This window comes from Nyctibius grandis, chromosome Z, assembly GCF_013368605.1.
Source record: "Nyctibius grandis isolate bNycGra1 chromosome Z, bNycGra1.pri, whole genome shotgun sequence".
In the NCBI taxonomy this organism is placed as follows: domain Eukaryota; kingdom Metazoa; phylum Chordata; class Aves; order Nyctibiiformes; family Nyctibiidae; genus Nyctibius; species Nyctibius grandis.
The window spans coordinates 18,556,212-18,577,918 of record NC_090695.1 but is presented as its reverse complement, the minus strand read 5'-3'; the positions used below and the strand labels follow the sequence as shown (position 1 = coordinate 18,577,918).

General features: G+C 40.1%; 2 protein-coding genes across 3 annotated transcripts in view; both read right to left on the bottom strand.

Moving 5' to 3' along the window:
* Positions 1-2,812: 2,812 nt before the first annotated feature.
* Positions 2,813-11,135, bottom strand: SETD9 (SET domain containing 9). Of its 2 annotated transcripts, none has more exons than XM_068422714.1 (6): positions 11,002-11,135; positions 9,843-10,207; positions 7,971-8,094; positions 6,627-6,742; positions 5,280-5,385; positions 2,813-3,197 (listed from the first exon to the last, which is right to left on the bottom strand). In XM_068422714.1, the coding sequence occupies exons 1-6, from the start codon at positions 11,070-11,072 to the stop codon at positions 3,110-3,112; spliced, it is 870 nt and encodes a 289-aa protein (XP_068278815.1). In that variant the 5' UTR covers positions 11,073-11,135; the 3' UTR covers positions 2,813-3,109. The 2 variants fall into 2 exon arrangements, with proteins under 2 accessions (XP_068278815.1, XP_068278814.1); XM_068422713.1 differs by having other exon boundaries at positions 11,015-11,135.
* Positions 11,136-14,562: 3,427 nt separating this feature from the next.
* The window catches only part of MAP3K1 (mitogen-activated protein kinase kinase kinase 1), a 64,980-nt gene continuing 57,835 nt past the window's right edge, over positions 14,563-21,707 (bottom strand). The window contains exons 17-20 of the mRNA XM_068423660.1: positions 20,230-20,361; positions 19,120-19,262; positions 18,507-18,638; positions 14,563-17,161 (exon numbers count right to left, since the gene is read on the bottom strand). Of these exons, the coding sequence (XP_068279761.1) occupies positions 17,012-17,161; positions 18,507-18,638; positions 19,120-19,262; positions 20,230-20,361 (557 nt within the window). The 3' untranslated portion in view covers positions 14,563-17,011. The remainder of the gene's footprint in view (positions 17,162-18,506; positions 18,639-19,119; positions 19,263-20,229; positions 20,362-21,707) is intronic.

The following is a 21,707-nucleotide window of genomic DNA, read 5'->3' as shown; positions in this document are numbered from 1 at the left end:
TTCTGTGATTAAGAATTGCTTTTTTAAAGTGAGTTTCTGATTATTATGCTGACCTGTGGCAGCTCCTTCCCCCTGCAGACACATCCCTCTCCTGCTGTGGGCCATCCCTCTATTCTTTCTGGGCGTCTACAGCACCCCTGCAAAGTTTGTTAGCTCATCTCAATCTTTCAAGCACCTCTGTTCTCCTGCAATGCCAAATCAACAGGGATTCCAGTTAACAACTTAACCTCCTGGAGAATTACAGTTGACTGTTACCACCACCTTCACCTTTTGAGCCAAGAAGTCAAGGGTCAGAGCCTTGCAGATCTATTTTCTTCAGAAGAGCCTGGTGAGACCAGCTGAGTGTCTCTTGATGCAATCATCTCATTTATTCCAAAATCTGATTTCACCATTTGAACAGCAGCAGCTGCCCCTCAGTGTTTCCAAATCAATACTGTACTGTTAAGGGCCCTATCCTCCTGCTCCTGCTGAGGAGGCAAATGGATTCAGCCCAACCTGCTAAGCTTCTCAGCCTTTCAACCCCCAGAAGTTGGCAAGCTGCACTCAGGTGCCTGCAATCAGGGGACTCCCCCACTGGCAGCCCCCTGACTACCAGGACATTTACCACAGGGGTAAGAAGTTCAGACAAATCCAGGAAAAATAAGCCTAAAACTCCCTGTGCCATTTTCCCCACACACTCTTGGTTTTGCTTTTATGTTGGTATGGTGGGTTGACCTTGGCTGGATGCCAGGTGCCCACTGAGCCGCTCCATCACTCCCCTCCTCAGCAGGACAGGGGGTAGAAAATACGGTGAAAAAGAACTCGTGGGTCAAGACAAAGGCAGTTTAATAAAGGAAGAGCAAAGGCTGTGCAGAAGCAAAGGAAAACAAAAATATTTATTCTCCACTTCCCATCAGCAGGCGATGTCCAGCCACTCCTGGGAAGCAGGGCCTCAGTACACATAGGAGCTGGTCCAGAAGACAAACACCTTGATAAGGAATGCCCCCTCCCCTCCTCCTTTCTCTTAGCTTTTATTGCTGAGCGTGACATCATACGGTACGAAATATCTCTTTGGTCAGCTTGGGACAGCTGTCCTGGCTATGTCCCCTCCCAACCCCTCACCCACCCCCAGCCTACTGGCCTTTGGAGGGGGGATTTGGAGGGATGGCCTTGATGCTGCAGAAGCACAGCTCAGCAGTCATCAAAACACCAGTGTGTTACCAGCACCCTTCTAGCCACCAACACGAAGCACGGTTTTAGGAAGGAGAAGCCAGTCCCATGTATCCAGTTTGCGACAGGCAGCCTGCACTTCAGCACTGCAATCCTCCACTACCATGCAATATTCACACCCAAGAGGCAGCAAGTCCAGTAAAGCAAACCATTCTCAATAAAGGAGTTGTAAACCTAAGTTCCACAGTCATCAGACAGGAGTATACTTTAAAATCCGGTTATTTAAAAAGTATTAACAAGTGTATAATGAGACAGCTGAAGTTCATCTCTGCCCTCGCATGACAGCATCTCAGCCTGGAGAACATGAACAGCACCTGCCTTTCCTGGCATGCTGAGACTAGTTCCCACCTACCCATAAACCCTGACCTGCTGAGCTAAGCAACATGGCAGGCGGCCTGACAACCAGCCTCCTCTTCAGAGATCGAGAGATGCCCAAAAACCTCCTCCCAGCGTGAGCTGGGGAGAATGCCCAGCTCAGGAGAGAAGGGGTCCTCAGAGTCATGGAGGATGAGCGTCCTCTTCAGTGGACTGGAGATCACTGCCTGCTCTCATCTGTTACCACACAGTGAAGACACAAGGACTGTCACTGGAAGTTGTCCCCAGCACCTTCATAAAACTTGTACAACCCATGCTGAGCCACATGCCACTATCTCATAGCTCTGCTATTTAAATCTTCCTGAAAAAGCCAGCCTTCTCTGGCTGAGGAGGACTTCCAGATGAATATGAAAGACAAGGTTCAAGCTTGGCAGGAGACGAAGTAACACAGACACCGAAAAGCTTTGCATTCTGAAAAGGAGACTAGATGCTTCTGCAGCTAAGCAGGGTGCCCTGGCTGCCCCAGCCACTACCAGATTCGTTAGAGCACACCCTTTCCCAGCTCCTTCGTTCTCATGAGCTTAGCCAACCATAAATTCACTGGAAGGCCTGCTTGGACTTTTGCAGTAAACACTGGGATGATTTTTCTTTCCCAAGCTGTTTAGCCAGACCCAAAGACTGACAAGCTGTCTCTTGTATACTTTCTGAAGGCAGTTTGCAGACAGCAGCAAGAATTAATGTGGGAATGACTGGCTCTGTTTATGCCAGTAACTCATTAAAAAAAACACACAGCACACTTGGTTGGCATTATTTCTTCCAGCAACGCTGCAACGTGAAGTTCACTTTGAGAATAAAAGTGATGAAAGTTGCCACATGCCAGGAAACTTTAATTGCACCATTCAAACTAGGATTGGACAGGGCTTCAGGCTACATACTGTTTTTCCTCCTACCCAAGACAGGCATAGCTGAAGCCAGTGGCTGAAGCTCGCCTCTTGATGACAGTGCACCATGCAGACACATCTGAAGCACATATTAGCACTGTTGTGAAAGCCTTCATGAAAGATTTGGACAACTGGCTACACTTTTTAGAAGGAATCGGATACCAAAGGGACCAACTCCAAGAAAAGCAGGAGAACTAGTACTTACTGTGAGCTATGAGGATTATCTGAGGAACAGTTCACGAGAGGGAAGTCACTTTTACAAATTTTGGCTATTGTAAGCACAAGAAGTGAAATGGCAAAATATTAAAACCAAGCCACAGTTACAGACAACTGTGCAAACTAGAAGATTAAGTGGCATGTCCAGAACTTAGGTTTTTATTTTATGAGTTATTGTATAGACAGCTGAACACCAATAAGCAATAATATCAACACCAGTAGATAGCTGAGAACCTAATGATGTAAACAGTTAAACCTTTACCTCTGCATCAAATGTGGAGTATTTTCAGGGAAATACAAGCCTGCAGCTTGCTTTCTAAATGGTAAAGCTACGGCCCTCTGTTATGTAAAAATGCTCATGAAGCTTGACATACACACAGAGGAAGTATTTTAATGACACAGATTTCTTCAGTCTTCAATCTATTAATTCAGTTGACAACAGTGTAGTAATTAGAAAAAAGTTCTTCTCCTTGCTTGATGTCTCTGAGAGTGACAAGCACTACACACCTCAGGTGGCTGTAAGAAAAGAAAAAGCAAAACATGTAGAAGCAAACAATCGTATTTCCCTTTTTTTTTTTTATTTCTTCATGGCAAGGAGCTAAAACAATGGCTCTATCTAGATTACTTTTGGGAGTAATAGGCATAATGCAGGCCAGGGAGCCTGGAAAAACAACACTGAAATACAGATAGTAAACATATGCAAAACCAATATAATTACCAAAAAAAGCACAGCCTGTGTGGGTATGCAAATAATGTTTTCACTCACACAATTATTCAGAAATGAGAAGAATTAGTCAAGACAGAGAAAAAGACACTTATACAGAAAGGAGGAGAAGCTACAGCAAAGTTCATGGAGCAGAAATCATTCCTCTAGACACACCTACCCACAGGTGCTAGTTGGCTAAATCCACTTTCAGCCAAACAACATCCTGAAAGACAGCTCTGAACTGCACCAGAGACCTGCTGCAATCAACAATAACGGGTGAATTCTCTGTAAACTCCAAGCTGAAATCAGTGGCTGGCAAACAGTTTTCCTATAGCGAGATTTAGGAATCCACCCCCTAAACTTCCTTTAAGTAAATGACGATGCCCTAAAGCTAATACATCTATTCTAGGGAGGAGAGCACATTCTTCAGAAGCTGATGCACATGGAAGTGAAGACCAGCATCAACCCAAACAGTCCCCACTACGAAGAAATTTAGTGTGAGGTCATTTTGAAACAAATCAGACAACAACAAAGAGATAAGCAAGTACTAAGAAATATTTTACAATACAAAGATTTAGAACCCAGATTACCTATGCTGTCAGTGCTGTAAATATCAAAACAGGCAGTTAGAAGCAGATGAGATCTTTTGTCTAGTGGCTGTACACTGTGAGAACTGACGACTGAAAGACTGCATTTTCTTGGACAGATCCCAAGGAAGAGAGCTAAATTCCCCCTTCCTGAAACAGTCCCATAGCTTAGTTCTGCTCACTATGCTTTCAGACTTCCAAGTACAGCATCCAGGCTTCCTCAAAGTTCAGTCTTACCTCTTCTTTTATTAGCATTTATTTATCTGCAGATTACAAGTGCATCTTTAACCGTGCCTCAACAAAGTCTAAGTTTAATCAGAAAAGCTGTTTTTCCAAAGTGCACCATTAACTCTCTCCAACCAAATTTCAGAGTTTTAAAATAGCTCCAGAATTACATTAAAAGTCTAGATGATCAGCCCTAAAATCCCTATACATCCTCTAGATGAGAGGATTATTTGATTCCTGAAGGTAGCAACTGGACTAGAAATGCAATTTCCTTGGTGTATTAAATTTGGGACCAACATTACAGCTTCCTTTCTCACAGCTTCAAAGTTATTCTTGACTACATCCCAGTACAAGACACTCACTTTCAGACATACTGTCTGTCCTTGTTGTCCATATCGCTCCTTGTACATATTCACCTAATTGTCACTTTTCCCGCATTTCCAAACAAAAATCTGAGAAAGGTTTCTAAGTGTTTTAATTTCTAAGAGAGGTGGATTTTCAGGTCATAATCAGGACGTTGTAATTGTGTAGTGTAACTAAAAGTCACATGCCTTTATACTGCATAGTTATTTCACTTCTCTCAATACAAATTAATTTTAGGTTTCTCCTTGCAAATTCATCTGCATATTCCTCACTAAGGCAGAAGACGTGGAGAACATGAGAGCAAGAAGCCTAAATCTCAACTACCTTAGAAGGGCTTCGATTAGTTACGGGTTGCTAACTACATTTGAAATACATACTGAAAAACCTCAGTACTGTAATACAAGCAAAATATAACTACTGCTTTATGGGGTTCAGAAGAATCACACCATAGTGTAACCACTGCTTGTAAAAGCATGTCTTCAGAGCTATGCTGATCTCATTTGTGAAGTTGTGGAAAAAGGAACAAAAAGACATAGCCTTGTGAATCACTTAAAATTAGTCTATTCAAAGAGCTAACTCTTCCATACAGGTGCACACTTTTCTGCAACTCATCTTCATATGGAATAATATTATTCTTCAACCATGTTTGTCGTTTTTTTACACATACAGTATGCTTTGTATCACACAAATCTATCAGCTCTTTGATTCGCTGCTAACCTCTCTATGTCATGGCTGTAGACGATGTTTGGAAGATACTGTTTCAGTTCTACTGGAAAATATCCCGGCACATCAAACTCCTGATAACACACGTTGGCTGCTTTTTCTAGAAAAAAGAAAAAAAAAAAGTCTCTATGATACTGAGAAAATCTTAAGATAGGGTTTAGAGATGTGTAAAAATACAAAATGTACTGCTGCAAAAGTACCAGATGCTTCATCAAGCCTGAAAACCATGCCTCTGTTGGGAGCTACTGCACTCCTCTGAAGTCCTATTTTGAATTTACACAAGAGATACACAACCAACTATAGGAGCTTTAACTCATCTTTACTGCATTAAACAGGATGACCTGATTATCAACAGGTATATGAAGGGGCACAACTTGCATAGCACCAGGGGTACCTTACAGCATTGCTCAGTGTTGCTAATATACAACATTTGATTTTACAGTTAAAAAAAAAAATACTGAATAATAATTTCCTGGTGGCAAAATAAGTCATTAATACAGCCAGGGAGAAAATCACCATCTCTCCGGCAGGAAGAAGGGCGTTTTCTTTACATGGACATTGGACCTGGAAGAAACAGTTTCATGTGACAGACCTTTGTCTCCGTTCCAGTCACTACCTGGGTCGCTACTCCAGCAACCTTTCTGGATGCTACCTGGAGGCAGGACATCTTTAGTGTAATGCAGGCTCTGGAAGCCACTTAGAAGCTAGGTGTGGTAGCAACTGAGCTTTCTGTATCTCACAAACATTCACGAGTAATTTATTTCCCCTAACCCTTAAGACCAACACATACTATGTGAGACAATAAACACACAGTTCCCCTCTTCATGTCCAACAGCTATATCATACCAACAGTTTCATAGATTTTGTGCATAAATGTAAGGAAGTCTAAAAAGACATTTTAGTCCAAACTAGGCAGTGACAGAATCTTACTGTACATGTCACTGTGTGTGGTTTTCTCATGAAGCCTGTTGGAACCATCCTGGGGAACTTGATCTGCAACTCTGTGTACTGCCTCAGCCCAGCAGCCCTTTGCCAGATATCCTTTCCCATTTCACATTTTGGGATGTGTGCCTTTCATTCTACATACCAGGAGGAAGACTGGGGGATCTGGGGGAGTCAGTGACAAAAGCACAAGGATATCAGCAGCATTGCTGCGCTGAAGGATTTTAACACCCAGCTGTCACAAAAGGTCTCAGAAACTCTTTCTCCTGTATGTGCTCATCTCATTTTAAATGGCACTATTGTCCCCCAAAATCAGTATCTGATTCTCTGTGTCACCTCCAAAATAATTTATATCCATAAAGACAAACTCAAGTGTGGAAAATTTACCGGGCAACTTACCATGTGAGCAGTTGTTGACATACTGGCCCACTGCCAGTGGATTTTGCAGGGCCGTTGTGAGCCAGCTCTCATCGCTCATTTGAAATGGGCCAAGTTGATCTCTCCTGCTGCAAGACCTGAAATGACCGACAGCTTTAATGTGAATCACTGCTCCTTCATTTAACAGGTTATCTGCACTTCCTCCTGTAGAAATGGCCACGGTCGCTGGGTGAAGTTGACAGTTGCCCAACCCACCTGGGAGACAGGACAACACTGGGGCAGGGGGTGTGTGTGCATGGACCAACACCTTGATGATTCTTTTAAAAAGTACATTTAAACCTCCCACTACCATGTGATGTCTTTCAGAATCTGGTGGAAGAACCCGCACAAAATCACCATGTACAATTCCAGAAGTCAACATCAAACATTACCATTACAGAAGAGTCAACAGGTCTCATTCACCTCTACAGATGTGAAGGATCATTACAATATCAACTTCAAATTCACTCTTGGGATTAAAATCTGGTATTAGTAGGTATTAGTATTCAAATTAGGTATTATTTTAGATCATTTTGCCTGTTATTAATTTTATTTTTTTTTCATGTCACACTTAAACACAAATTGCTACAAATTGTATTTTAAGGTAAGCTAAAACTGTCCAGGCTAGCTGTATGAGTGGGAACTTCAGATTGGACGTTAGGAAAAGGTTCTTCACTGAGAGGGTGGTGGGTCACTGGAACAGGCTCCCCAGGGAAGTGGTCACGGCAGCAAGCCTGTCAGACACACCAAGGGGTGTCTGGATGATGCTCTTAGTCATATGGTTTAGTTTTAGGTAGTCCTGCAACGAGCAGGGAGTTGGACTCAATGATCCTTATGAGTCTCTTCCAACTTGAGATATTATTATTGTTGTTGTTGTTATTATCATCATCATCATCATTACAAGGGTTATTGCTCCCTTCTTAAGTCCTGCTTATCTGTGGACCAGAGCCGGAGTTACCAGATTCACCCTTTTGGTATAGCAAGTCCATTGGAGGCTTTTTTTTTTTTAATTCACTAAGCAGATTTGAGTAACAGCTCAGAAGCATTTAAAAAAAATGTATGCTACATCCTGCTCCTATTAAAACTATTTTCTTTACAGGAGACAGTCTCTGTACATCAAAACACATCTCACTGGCATTACAGACGAAGACACAAGTTCACGTCCAGCTGCTCTCACCCTTGTGTTGTTTGCATCACAAGATACGCATAGGTGGATGACATTCAAATATAACTCAATTTAGGGTAAGACAACAGGGAATTTAGACTGTTAGTACCACCATTTTGAATCAGTTGAATGACAATCCCGTACTTCTTTAGACTGTTTACCTGTACACTGATCTTGATAGTCCTTTATCGTTCCCATCAATAAGGACGCCATCTATGCACCTAAAAATAAAGGGATTGCCAAGGGACTGGAAAAAGATGGGCTCATGCTTTCTGTATACTGTACCTGTTGCAAGACAGATATGATTATTTCAGAAGAAAGTTAACTGTCAGAATGGGCTTACGGTATCATCCAGTTCCCTTCACACATAAACTCAAAGGAGACAGAGGGGGTAGGAGAGAACTCCTCGCTCAGTCAATATTTACACTTGTAAACCTACAAGCTTTTAAACACATCTTTGTGGGATGCAAAATAAATCTACATGAGCCAACATATTCCAAAGAGAGAAGCCACTGAAGGAAATCATTAAAGAGAGGGCCTGTGTCCAGTATCGATGTGAGAGGTAGATAAAGCATCACAGCCAACTGGCCTGCTTCAGAGAGGAAAACCTCAAGTGACATCTGTTCAAGAAAGTGCATCTGAAGGTATTACGCTGTTTTGTTACTACTGTGTCAGAACTCTTTCAAAAGCACACACACAGACAGCAAAGAAGCTGCAACACCCCCCCTCCACCACCCAGACCAGAGATTCTGTTTGGTAGAGGAAAGGGAAAAGGCCAAACCAAGGATAGACAAATCATTTCAGCAGACCATTTCCCAAATCTGTCGACAGGATTTAATCTGCCCTGGGTTCCAAGCACATAAAAGTGACAGCAGACAGGCTTGCGATTTTTCATGACATTGCAGTCTTGCATCCCTCAGCCCCCCTACATCTTCAGCAACCCTCTGCAGAAATCCTTTGCTGCAAGCTGAGGAGGAGCTAGGCAAAGGCCCCACCAGGAGGCTGCACTCACTGCCAAGCAACAGGCAGGACAGCACTGATCCACTCTCTCCACAGGGTCCCTTCCCCAGCCAGCAGCCCTGCAGTTTCCTTCACAGCCCTGAAAAAGGCAGGCATTTCAACAGATCATCCTTTTGTTTTGAGACTCTCAATGAGCCTACACTCATATCTAGTATGTGGCTGAAATTTGAAGCAAGCTGCAAGGTCGCAGGCTCGTTCCCTGTGAATGTCATTTGACAACTACTCAATTTACCAGTCAATGGTAATGGCCAGACACTCCAGCTCTGACATGGCAAAACATGCTCTGCTGCCCAAAGCTTGGACTGGTCCTGATCCTGCAATGCTGGCACAAGCTAGAGACTGCATGCATGGGATGATTCTGTTGACAGATGAAACAGAAACAAATCCAAAACGTTTCAGCAGAGCTGTCCTAGCTTAGCCATACTGACAGAATTACAAATCTTTTTAAGAAATGTGAGCAAATACAGTTCCAAGAGAGGAGGAGGAGGAACAAAGAAGTGCCAATTTCCCTAACATGCTTTATGCAAGAGAGTTCTGCTAAATAAGAGTTTTATTTTCATTCTCCAATTTGTATTTTTGTGCTCTCAAAAAGTTCATGGTCTTGTCTGCAGATCTGTGTGGACATCTCAAAACGCCATTTTTCAGATCCTTATCCAAAACAGAAACCCCAAAAAATTACACTGTATTGTTCATCTACTTGAAATTGCTCCCATCCATTTGTGTTTAAAGAACCTGGAACAACTTTTCTAGCAGCTGAAAAATCAGACCTTGAGTACTGAAAGGTTTTTTAATAAACAAAATCCCACCCACCTCCCCACATACTGCTTTGCTTACGTCCAAAATAACTAGTCAGTTTATACAAAAATATTCTCATTCACCGTAACTTGTGATCTTGTCAAGGAATGACAGAAATAAAACCCATAAAATAAAAACGAGTTTGGAACTTTGGCATTCTATAATTATACGGTTAGAAATCACATTTAACTTAATCAGAAAAAAGAACATTTCATTACCAGGATACATAGATACAACCGTTCCTTTCGGTACAAAACCTTTGGTAATAAAGACTCCAGTTCCAGCAGACACCAGGGAACTTCGCTCTCGAGTAATAGTAAACCCCAGTGTATTGAACAGAACTTCCTCTGGAGTAAACACATGTTGACTCTGATTGTTACACGAATTTACTTCTGATCGCTTCTGCTCAACAGTCAGTAATTCCAAGTATTTACATTTGACTTCTGGAAGTAAGGCCAAAATATGTGTTTGTCTACTGAAGTCATTTATGAACAGAGCTTTAAATATTTTCAGTAGTGTTTCAAAGACATCTTCATCAGAGACAATTTTGTCTCGGGAGCCTTTGGGAACATATCGGAGGGTCCTGTGAAAAAAAAAAAAAAAAAAAGATTATATTTTTCCAAAATAAAATAGAGAAGAGCCATTTTACAGCAGCAACTTATATGCTCTGTTGTTTCAAACAAACCCAAACCCTAAAGAATAGTTTTTCATACCTGTCCTACTATAAAACCATCATCTGATGTAGTCACAGCAAGGGAAGTAGGTTAAACCCCACTAAGCTCTTAGTGACAAACATACCAGAAATCAAACACATGTAATTGTCAGAGCTTATAAATATATATACATATAGTTCGTAACACCTTAAATGAGGCAAGGACAAATATTATGCTGACTAGTGAGATTATAATTTATGCTACTTATAACAACGTCGTACTCATTTAAATTCAAGCACTACTTTTACCTTTAAAAAGAGGGCAAGCACATCCTACGAAAAAATACGAAAACCAATCTATTTAGTTTTAACGTTAAATACCATTTTAAAGAGTCCAAGTATTAGTTTTACGTCAGCGCAGTGACACACAGGCTGAACCACGTCCGCAAAGCGGCCACCTCCCAGAGAAAACCCCGGGTTAGCTCCTGCGGCCCCGGTCACTTCCGAGAAGGGGGAAGCGGGGTCTCGGCCACTGCAGCTCTTCTCCCCCAAAGGGGAGCTCTCACCCAGCTACAGCAGCTACTCAAGGCCGTAAAACCCTGCGGAAAACCCATCGGGCGGCACCAGCTGCCGCCGCCGCACCCCGCCGGCGGCCAGAAAGGGCGGCAGGGCGAGCGTCTCCCTCAAGGCGGCCTCACCTCTGCCCGATGGCGCCCAGGACCTACCCCTCCGCCTCACCTGCGCTTGCGACGGAGGTTGAGGGCCAGCCAGGGCACGAAGCGGTACTTGTAGGCATCCCACCGCCGGCGCAGACCCCGCAACATGGCGGCGCGAGAGCTACGCCCGCTCCCTCCCGACCGCCCCGGGCACCGCCCTCTCGCCAGCCGCTCCCGCGAAACCGGCCCAGCCAATCCCCGCTCCGGATGCGCGCCTGTATTTGCGTACGGAACTGCCATTGGTCGGTGGGGGGAGGAGGAGCTCGGCGGGCGCCGAGGGCCGGCAGGGGCCCGGGTTTCGGCCGTTGCGGGCGCCGGCCGGCTCTCGGCGCCACGCGGGGTGTAATAACAGGCAGTACCCCACCCATAATTAAATATGCCCCATAATACCCCACTCATATGTCAATAAAGTAAAGCAAAGTACAAGTCAGCCCCCAGAATCGCTTGTCTGCATAGAAGTGTCGCTCAGGCCCACCAGGTGACTGAGGAGCCATCTTGTCACTCCCTGAAGAAACATGGATGGATGGGCCTGTCCTGCACGACATACAGCTGTCCAGGGTGCAGCTTTCACACAGCTGAGGAGAGGAGGCAGCTCGCAAGGAAAGAGAGAAAGTTTTTAGTGAAACTGGACTCAAGAGGAGCTGGGACTCCGTGTTCTTGACGGCTGCAGCATATGAAGAGCTGCTTAACCATAGGATGCTACATATAAAGGCATGACATATTTGCACCAAAAAAGGGAGAGTTGCAGGCACTGGAAAAGAAACCTTATGTCCCATATATATTTATATATTTAAACACACACATATCTATACCTACATAAAAGATTTTACCTACCCCTTCTGTGTTCTATTAAACAATGCAAAAAGGCAGGATCTGATACCAAAAGGAGATGTAAAAATGATCTAGAAGCAGCAGTTGAACCCCACCTCAACAATTCTGCATCCAGGAGCAATCCCAGCACTACCAGATCCCCTTCCAAAATTTTGTTGTGCCTTCCTCTAGTGATGCTGAAGACTGTTAGTGCCTCAGATGATCCATGCCATAAAAGGAGTGGATCAATAGCCCAAATATGAAATCTGTTACATTTCTGACCTGGCTTTTGACTACTATTCGACCCAGGCAACAAGGAGACATGAGTTGGGCTTTGTAGCTTCATCAGTGACTGCAGCTTGAAAGGTGCAGCCCACTCACTGGCGTGAAGCAGTCTGCAGCATTTTCTGCAAACCTAACAAGCAAGGCAGAAGGGATATAATTACAAATAATGAGCATTTATGACTCAAGCACATGTGGGGTGAGGGTATAAGCTCTTTTGCTGCCACATTCTACCATCAATTGTCTGTAAAATAAACAACAAAAAAAATCTAGCTAACAAAACAATCGTTCAGCAACTGATCTTCAAAAGTTAACACAGGCCCCCCAATCATTCTTTACAAATGATTAAGCTAAGACATATCAAGATAAGGGTAATGTTATCATCTCTTGGGCCACTGTTCTCCCTTCTCTTCTTGGGTACCTACTTCCATAAAACTGCTCTCTTTGGATGCTGCTCCTTATCTGCAGTTTTAGTTAAAATCTGCCAATGAAGTCAAGTTACTGGGAAAATGAGACAGAACGTGACAGCATGTATCTTACTTTCTTAGGAAACTAGTTTTAAAAACAGTCATATGGAGCTAGTGTTTGAGAATTGGGTTTGGGGTGAATGCAGAAATCAAACCTCAAACCACTGTCAAGGCTTATAGTCCTATGTCTGGACCTGAACTCTTGCCAAGAGTTTGGGATTTTGTGAGGCGGGCCCACCAAAGCAATGAAAGAAGCAGATCTAACTTCCCATCTCAGAGCCTTGCAAGTATTTATTAATTGCCTCTCGATTTACTCCATATTCACTTTAATTCTATTGTTGGCCTTGCACATCTTTCACAAGACCAGGCACTGAGTGATGATACATTGCAAACTGAAATAATCGCAAGAAGTGAAAGGAAGTGGCAGAGTGGCTGCCTCAAAACGGTTTCCTGCCATCTTCTGGTCTTTCTTGGTAATGGCAGGAAAGAAAGGTCTCAATTCACAACTTCTGGGTTTTGGCACCTGCGTGCCACACGAGAAAACAGGCACGTTTGCCACAGTATCTGCGTATTGTGGCTCTTAAAAGCAAGACTATGACATTAGTGATTCAGGCCAGCAAGGAAGACTAAGCAATGAGAGAAAAGTTGATAAGGGAAATACAGTGTCTTGGGAGGTGGGTAGAGTCGGGTCTGAACAGCCACGCATAGAAGTTGCCCACTCAGATGATGAAGAGGAAATACATCATCTTCGTGACACTCCAACATGTTCTGGAAGCAATTGCTACCTTTCAATGAGAACCTGAAAAGATGAAACACTGTCAGACTTCAACCTAAGACGGTCATGTAGAACATAGAATGTAACGTTATTCCCACCAGAGAAACCAGAATGGGCATAGCTTATTATTTCCCTGCAGAAGAACTGAACATGCCCTGTGCAAGTGAAGACATTTGGTTCCATAAGTAGGTGTCTTTGACATTTACTGCCAGCTGCTGGGGACAGGTGCTCTCTGCCATCCCTTGTTCCTAAAAAGGAGACTGCAACATTGTAATTACCACACAGTACTGTAAGATTCAGGAGTTCTATAGTAAATCAAATAAAGGAAGATACATTACACTCAATTTATCTTTTATTTAATCCTTGTCATATATTTTCCTTCTTGACATTTCAGTTAGTAATTAGAATTTATCTGCAGATTTCTGCTGCCAGTTTTTGCTGGTGAATTGATATGTTCACCCCTATTTGCAGAAAGTCACATATGTCATGGAGACTATAAAGAGAGTGATCCTTCAAAATGTAGAATTTAGTAGTCACAAAAAAGGCTACAGAAGACTTGAACTTAATTTTCAACTATCAAAAAAATGATTAATTTTAAAAATATCAAAAAATCAGGAGAAAGACAAGGAACTGAAACAAGCCCTAACTTCGCAATACATATTCTTATTGCCCGAATAAGGAAAGGCTTGTGTTTGCTACTTAAATCACAAGCAACAGAACCATTTCACTGAAAACAAAATGGCAGATTAACTTCCAAGATACACCTCAATGGTCCAGAATTGCTCTAGCCAAATCAGTCTCCTGACTTGGTAACTAATAGTTACATTTGCAGTAATGCAAAATTTAAATATTTAATGGTTGATCTAATGGCATAAGCAAATGAGGTTCACAGAGACGTTCCTAACTTATTATTGATTAAAAAAAAGTTTAGTGTTTGTTGCTGGCCTTTAAGCATTCTTTATTGATACACCTAAAATACACATATACCAGCCAATACTCATTCATATGTGTCATGTAGTACTAGAAACTAAGTCTTGATATATCAAGTGTTGCATATGGAATTGTGTATAAACAGTGAAGTGTACCAGAAGGATTTTATTCACATCAGGAAACTGAATGTGTTTACATTACAAAAAGCAAAGGACAAAATTTGTTCAAAAACTTTTATTTACTATAAAGACAAAAACCACCAAAATAGGTACAAATTATACCATATAAAATTGGTTCAATGGGGTAAAAACTTTTAATTAAAATATCTTGATATATTTAAAATAACAAAGGATACAATGAAGCCAAATTTCTTAACCCAGAGATTTCTGTAAAATTTTCTTGCACAGTAAGGTGCTAATAGAAGTTAGCCCTTAAGCCCTGGAAGTCTTAGGAATCAATCACATAGCAAATATAATTTCATTGTGAAAGTGAACTTTGGTAGAAGAAACTCTATAGGACACCTGAGGTAGTAGAAACTGGAATAAACAGCAGTAGACGTTATTTACAACTTAAAGTACCAAATAACATTAAGAACACAAAAAAATAATTACACAATACAATTTTCAGTCCAGCTTTGATCCAAAGAAAATAAGAATATTACATCACATCTGCATTTTAAAAACACCACAATTACCAGCAAGCTGAAGGAAATGCCAACAAACTCAAACAAATGCATTTGGACACCTAGAGGCAGTTTGAGTTTGAAATGTGGTAGGCATGGTGATCTACAAAGTAACACTGATTAGCTGAGGTTCATCAGTTTATACAGTTTACATTTCTGCCAGAAACAGTATTAATCTGACAACTGATCTTCCAGTACATGAATTGGCAAGAGTGCATCCTTTAAAGCTTGCACATAAGAAAGACTTGGAAACAATCTTATTAGAATGAGAAATTCTACAGTGGTCAAAAAAAAAAAAAAAAAGAGTCAAGTACAAAACAGAGCTACCAAACTTCACATTTCAGTATTACCTTTTTAACTCTTCAAAGTCTGCCAGTCTTCCAAAACAAAGGAATGTAAAATTTCCAAAAGAAACACATTCACAACTAATGACACTGCTTTTTTTTTTTTTTGATTAGTATGAGCACTATCATTCCTGTAAACTTATCTTTAAGATGTTTTACTTCCAATTTGTACTGTACATTTTTAATGTACTATAGCTTATTTAGTTCGTCCTGAGTCTTTGAAAATAACCAATTCTATTTCAGTCCAACAATCCAACTGGCTCTGAAGAGTTAAAACATAAACAGTATTTTTTTTCCAAATGGATTAAACACAATCAGTATTTGATTTAAAAATATCCCCCTTTTAAAAAAAGCAAAAGAAAAAAGCTGCCATTTTCCTTCAGAATTACATGCATACAGAATCTAAAAAACTGCCTTTAAAATAATTTTAAAAACCTGTTTTAAAAAAACACACCTGCTAAAAACCACAAGTTTTGCACTACAGGTGAAGCTTTACTTCACATCTCACTTTATCTTGCTTTTCAAGTCCAAGTTCATTTCTTGTTAAAATAAATACCTTTCTTATGGTAATATTTTTAACATTTTCATATTAAATGATCACTAATAGCTACAGTAAATAGATGATGTATGGCAGAAGGAAAACAGCAGGTAAAACTTATTATCAGTAGAGAATGTGACCTCAGTTTTGTTACAGAAAGAATGAGATTTGCTCATAGTTGGCACCTGCTCCCACTGAAGTACAGGACAAAGTCTCCCATAAACTTTAATGGGAGCTGGGTTTGAGGCCTTTGACATGAAGCTTCTCTACACAATTTGCCAGAAGAAACTGCTATGTGAAAAGAAGGCTCAAGAACTTCTAGCATGATTTAGCCTAAGTTGTTTTATGCAGAAAAATATTTTTTTTTTTTTAAATAACCTATACTATCAGAGACTTCAACACCGCCTTGTTGAAGGTGGCATTTTCTTTTATTCCAGATTTCCAGCAAATCTGTTTTTAAAACTCTTGTGTCAGCAAGATGTTCCATGACACAGCTTGCATCTTTTTCTAAAGACTATTTAAAAATATCCCCTTTTCCTGAAAGTTAAAAATACAATGAAAACAAATTTAATTTCAAACGAAATTACATGGCCAGCAGTAAATGCACAGTGAACCACTACTGCCTGCTCTGACTTTAAGGAAGGCAAAATCTTTTTTTAAAGTATCCATCAATGTTTGGATTTGTTAACTCAGAGAACTTTGTGCAATTAAATGGGACAGATACAGAACTTCCTTTTAACCAGTGCTGAAAACTGACTAATTGCAGAACTCTCTGCTTACATCTACATGATGTAAAATGGAACAGTGATTGCTATATTAAAACAGATCCTGAGCCCCACAGCTTCTAATATTGCTGAAAAAGTGCTCCAAATACAATAAAAATCACTTATCTGCAAAATAATCACGCAGATTTAAAGAAAAATGCTTTTGTGTTCACATAGAGCCAGATGTATGAAAAGGCACAGTTTACAAATCTCTGCACAAGTTGTGAAATGTTGCATACTGAGCTTAGGTAATGATCTCGATTTGTCAATCACATACTTAGGTACGGTCCCCCACTGGCCTCAAGTCCTTGATGTATCTATCATTAAGGCCAGCAGAGTAATCCAATTTGCTGTGCTTAACTGCACTGCAGGATAGTTACTGTATATTCAGTAGCATCTTCAGTATATCAGCCTTATACATAAGTAGCTACCATGTAGTACGGAAGACCGGGTGTTTCAGCAGTTCCCTTGATGGGGGTCTGTCCTGAGGCTGAAGTTCTAAACACCGAAGAGTCACATCTTTCAAGCCAGGAGACAGATGTGTAGGGATTGGTGGAGCAGTAGTCGCACTAGCAATCTGAACAAAGGGAAAATAACTTTTTAGAAGTCAGTGATTCTCTTAAGCCCCCTCTCCTACCCCAAAAACCTTCCACAAGCTGATCATTCAGCTGACGAGTTATATTTATGAGCTTTTCTCCACTTAGCATATTTCCTACTGCGGTTTGAAGATTACATTACTGCTTCCATTTTATAAAATGGGTCTTAAGTTGCCCTTATGCATATTGCCTTTCACAGTCTGCCTCTTTCCTCACACTTTTCTCTAAATTTTCTTCTTACACCAAGGTTCTGCAGTAACCATCTGCTGAGCAGGGCATAAGAAAAGCTCTTAAGCCATACATACGAGTATTCTTTAGTCTACTAGTTGCCATCACTGTTAACTGGCATAAGCCAACATGGAGATATATTAAGCTGAGCGGTGTTATATTATGATATGTTAAGTTAGGTGTGCTCTCTTGCATTGTCTTTACTGTATTTCTGCTGCCACCCAAAAGGTCAATCTTTCTCAGATAGACACAGATAACTCCCAACCAAATTAATTTTGATCTTCTCTAGATCAAATTAAGCAAGATGATTGAGAACACTGGAGTGGCACCATCAGATTCACACAGACACAGAACCAAGACAAATACATCTCTTATCACAAGTGATTTGTACTTAATTAGATCATATTTGAATACTGCTATGCTAGTTCTGTTTTGTGGAAAAGCTTTCTTCACTCATGCTAGTGAAAATGCTAATAATCACTTCCTTCACTTGCAGCAGTGTTTTCTTCATTCATGCCTACAGTTCAACTAGACTTTTAGAATTAAATATACCTAATTGATTTTAGTAAGAAACATGAATGCCAAAATGGATGACCTAGAAAAGGGAGGGGCAATATTCATGTACAGCATGCGTAACAGTAAATATCTCTCAGCAAAATCTGAACATTGAACATCAGGTTTTTACCAAAGGATACTCCCCAGTATGAAATATGAATACACACACAAATGTTCCATGGTAGAAAAACTTCTTTTGCTCCCATATCTTACAGGATTGTAAGAAAGAGTTCAAATCCCAATCTTCTGCCTAGAGTCAAGATCAACTCTATTGCCAAATTTTTTTTAGCCTGTTACACTATGTATTTATATCTTAGAACAGACCTTTTTCTGCATATTGTTGTGTTGGTAGCCTTTTTTTTTTTTTAACAAGCAAGTATGATTATGTTAGCATCAGTATTGATTTTGTATTAACAGCTCCAATATATAGAAGAGCTACTGCAACAACCCCTGCTACTTGTTTACTTTTCTAAAATTCACATCACTCTATATGAAATTAGTAAGCATCTTTTGTAGCATATTGGTAGCAACAAAACGCCTCACCTTAAATATCAGAGCAAGATGATTGGAGTGTTTCTCTGCATTCCAGGGAGGTTTAGCACAAGCCATTTCTATAACAACACAGCCAACGCTCCACACATCACAGCTCCTACCATATTGCTGACCTCTCAGAACCTGAACAGACAGAAAGACCAAAGCTCAGATGACCAGCTTCAAAGTCTCTTAACTCTAACTAATTTAGATGCAAAAAAAAAAAAAAGTCATCAACCAAGCACACTCTGATGAACGTTTCAGGTTCCGAGTGTGATCAATGATGTAAATGCCATAAGATTTCTACAGCTGTAGCGAGCTCATAAATAAAATACCTGATCAAGGGCCAAAGCAAAGTACCTTGCAATAGTTAGCTTTTTGGTCATTTGGGCTTTAGTAACAATACTTATGAAAGACATATCTTGTAACAAACCACCTAAAACAACTTTGACAGTGAGAAAGAAATGTCATTATCACCATGTTAGAATCATTCCTATTCTTTAGAACAAGTATATTTAAAACATATTTGAAGCATTTACAGGCATTTTCTGTTATTTGGCTGTGTGAATTAGCTTGAAGAGTTCAAACAAACTTCGTGAAGTAACTTCCAAAACTGGTTTCTTACCTCTGGTGCCATAAATGCAATAGTTCCCAACAACTGTCCCTGAAACTCCCCTGCACCAGTTCCTTTTGATGCCAACCTGGCTGCAGCTCCAAAATCAGCAATTCTTAATCTATGACCTGTGCTGTCAATTAGCAAATTGGCACCTGTCAACGGCATAATAAAAATACTGCTAGTTGGCTTTCTATTAAAGGCAAAAGGATGAACATTTCAAAACTATAAATAGATTGACATTCCCCACCCCCAATATTAAGGAAATCTAAAAATCAAGGACAAATTCTAATAAGGTCACTTTTGTGTTATGCCTGAAAGATACTGCACACAGCTTGAGGCTGTCTGGGAGATTTGGAGAAGCAATCAAACTGTCAAAGTAGGGCAAACACAGGATTCTGGAACAATGCCTGGAGATGGAATAATGAAAGAAAATGGTGACCTAAACCCCTGGAAGTTTTCATTGCCTGCAGCTCCTTGTTCAATTTAAACTTGTTTCATCCTTAAGCAACTTTGAGTGGTCTTGAAGAGAATGACAGAGCAATTGAAAGTTTTCCTATTTTAAGAACAAATATTAAAGACAAATATTTGCCATCACCATGTTGCTACTTATCTGGGTATCTCTCCAGTTCATGGACAGCTATAGTGACACTAAAGGGCAAAGTTTAGTAAGACTGGTATTTTCCAATAAAGTCCACATTTTGCTCAAACACAGTACAACTGTATTTATGTTCAATTAGCATGAAGGAAGAAAACTCATCACAATATTCCTATACATTAGAAACCCGACCTTTTTATCTTGGCTTGTTCACAGATTTTACTATCGTTTCAGTGGAAACATTTTTCATTAATTTAACTAGCAATCTTTAAAGCTATATGGCAACTTCATATTTTATTTGAACAAACTGAGAAAACCAATTTTTCTAAACTGTTGGCACAGGTAGGAAACATCCCCAAGCATGCTACGAACATTCTGATTAATTAAAGGTTCTTAAGAATGATCAGACAAACCAAACTGAAATACCATTCTTGAGAGGGTATCTGAGAGAAGCAATAGGTCTCAAGCCAAAACAGATGTTTTCTGAATCCTCCTTTTTAAAAGACATTTTAAGTAATTCTCACCTTTAACATCTCTATGGATTATCTGATTCTCATGGAGGTACGAAAGGCCACGTAACAGTTGTTCTGTGTAATTTATAATAACTGATTCTTTGAAGGCTCCATATTTACTTAACAAATGAGCAACTGAACCTCCTAGAAGATAAAAAATGCATTTTATCAACACTTCTATTTTGTATTAGTGGAATGCAGAACTGCCTCCTGAAAATGGAACTTGGTATTGGTATTCCTAATTTACAACTAGATTTCTCCCCCCCACAAAAAAAACATTACAAAGTTTCATAGGCAAAAAGTAATATACTTGGTTACTTAATACTTTCTACCTGGAACTGTACACATTGAAGACTTAAGTCTTCATGCTTCCTAATAATTTTACACTTCATTAAAAGAATGTACAAATCCATTAGTGTACAAAGTACTGTTGCTGATAAAAACCTACACATATTTATCCGCATTCTGCATTAACGTTTAAGCAGAACACTAGCTTTCTTTGGGGCAATAGATACGCGCAGCCTTCCATAAGCATTCCCTCTGAGGATCTTAATTTACTTTTGTTACCATCCAAGTACCAATATATAGAAGCAAGTAGACAAGCAAGGAAAAGCAGTATCTTCCTCTATTTCTCAAATTTGGTATATAAATCCTCAAGATTTTGGATTTCCGTTGTGCCTCTCAAAGTATTCTAATATAACCTGGGCTTGAATGAGGTAAAGACAATTCCTGACATTTCATTATCTAAACAATATTATTTCAGAAAAATTATACTTTAAAAAAGTTAAACACTCTTGGTTTTGAGAAGGTATTTTCTGCACTATTGCTTGTAATAACACATACTTGGGCTTTGCTTGTTAGCACTCTGGTATCGCTAAGTGGTTTCTGCCAAAGAATGTAAGTCAAGATGCAATGCTTTCTTTTACAAGAAATAAGGATGTATAAAACACCAAATCTAGTCTTGGTAACTGGATGGCAACAACATATAATCCCATTCATAAAATTAATGAAGCTCATTCTTAAAAAAAGGACTCTCTTTTCATTACTGTATAGAGCAAGGACAAGATTTCACTATTTGTTACTAAATTGCCACTTAATATAAGATTTGAACATGTTTTTCCCCAAAGCATCCTGCTTACTACCTATGATTAGAAATTTACTTTAAGTTCTTAAATGCCTTTGCATGTCACCTCATATAATTTTTATGAAAATGTCTGAGATATAAAAAAAAAGTGTCAGGTACTCCAAACTTTCTAGCAAAGTTATTTTTAATAACTTAAATTTACACAGGTACACTGAAAATGCAACAGTTTGATGTATTTCCAACTGAAGTGCCCATCTCTCAAAGCTTCTAACTCCTTGTTTAGATTCAGAAATTGAGGAAAAAGTAGTACAATTTTTGTTCAAGGCTTCCAGCTGCTTTAACTGTATGACAGATTAGGTATGGAAAATTCCAAATCAAAAAAAGGATGCACCAGTAGGAATATTGC

Excerpts from the sequence above, each read along its gene's own strand:
- SETD9 (XM_068422713.1), bottom strand. The coding sequence starts at position 11,100 with ATGTTGCGGGGTCTGCGCCGGCGGTGGGATGCCTACAAGTACCGCTTC. Across the intron at positions 8,095-9,842 it reads GGTTGTATCTATGTATCCTG|GTACAGTATACAGAAAGCAT; the intron begins GTAATGAAATGT and ends GTCTTGCAACAG. Across the intron at positions 5,386-6,626 it reads TGTCAACAACTGCTCACATG|AAAAAGCAGCCAACGTGTGT; the intron begins GTAAGTTGCCCG and ends TCTTTTTTCTAG.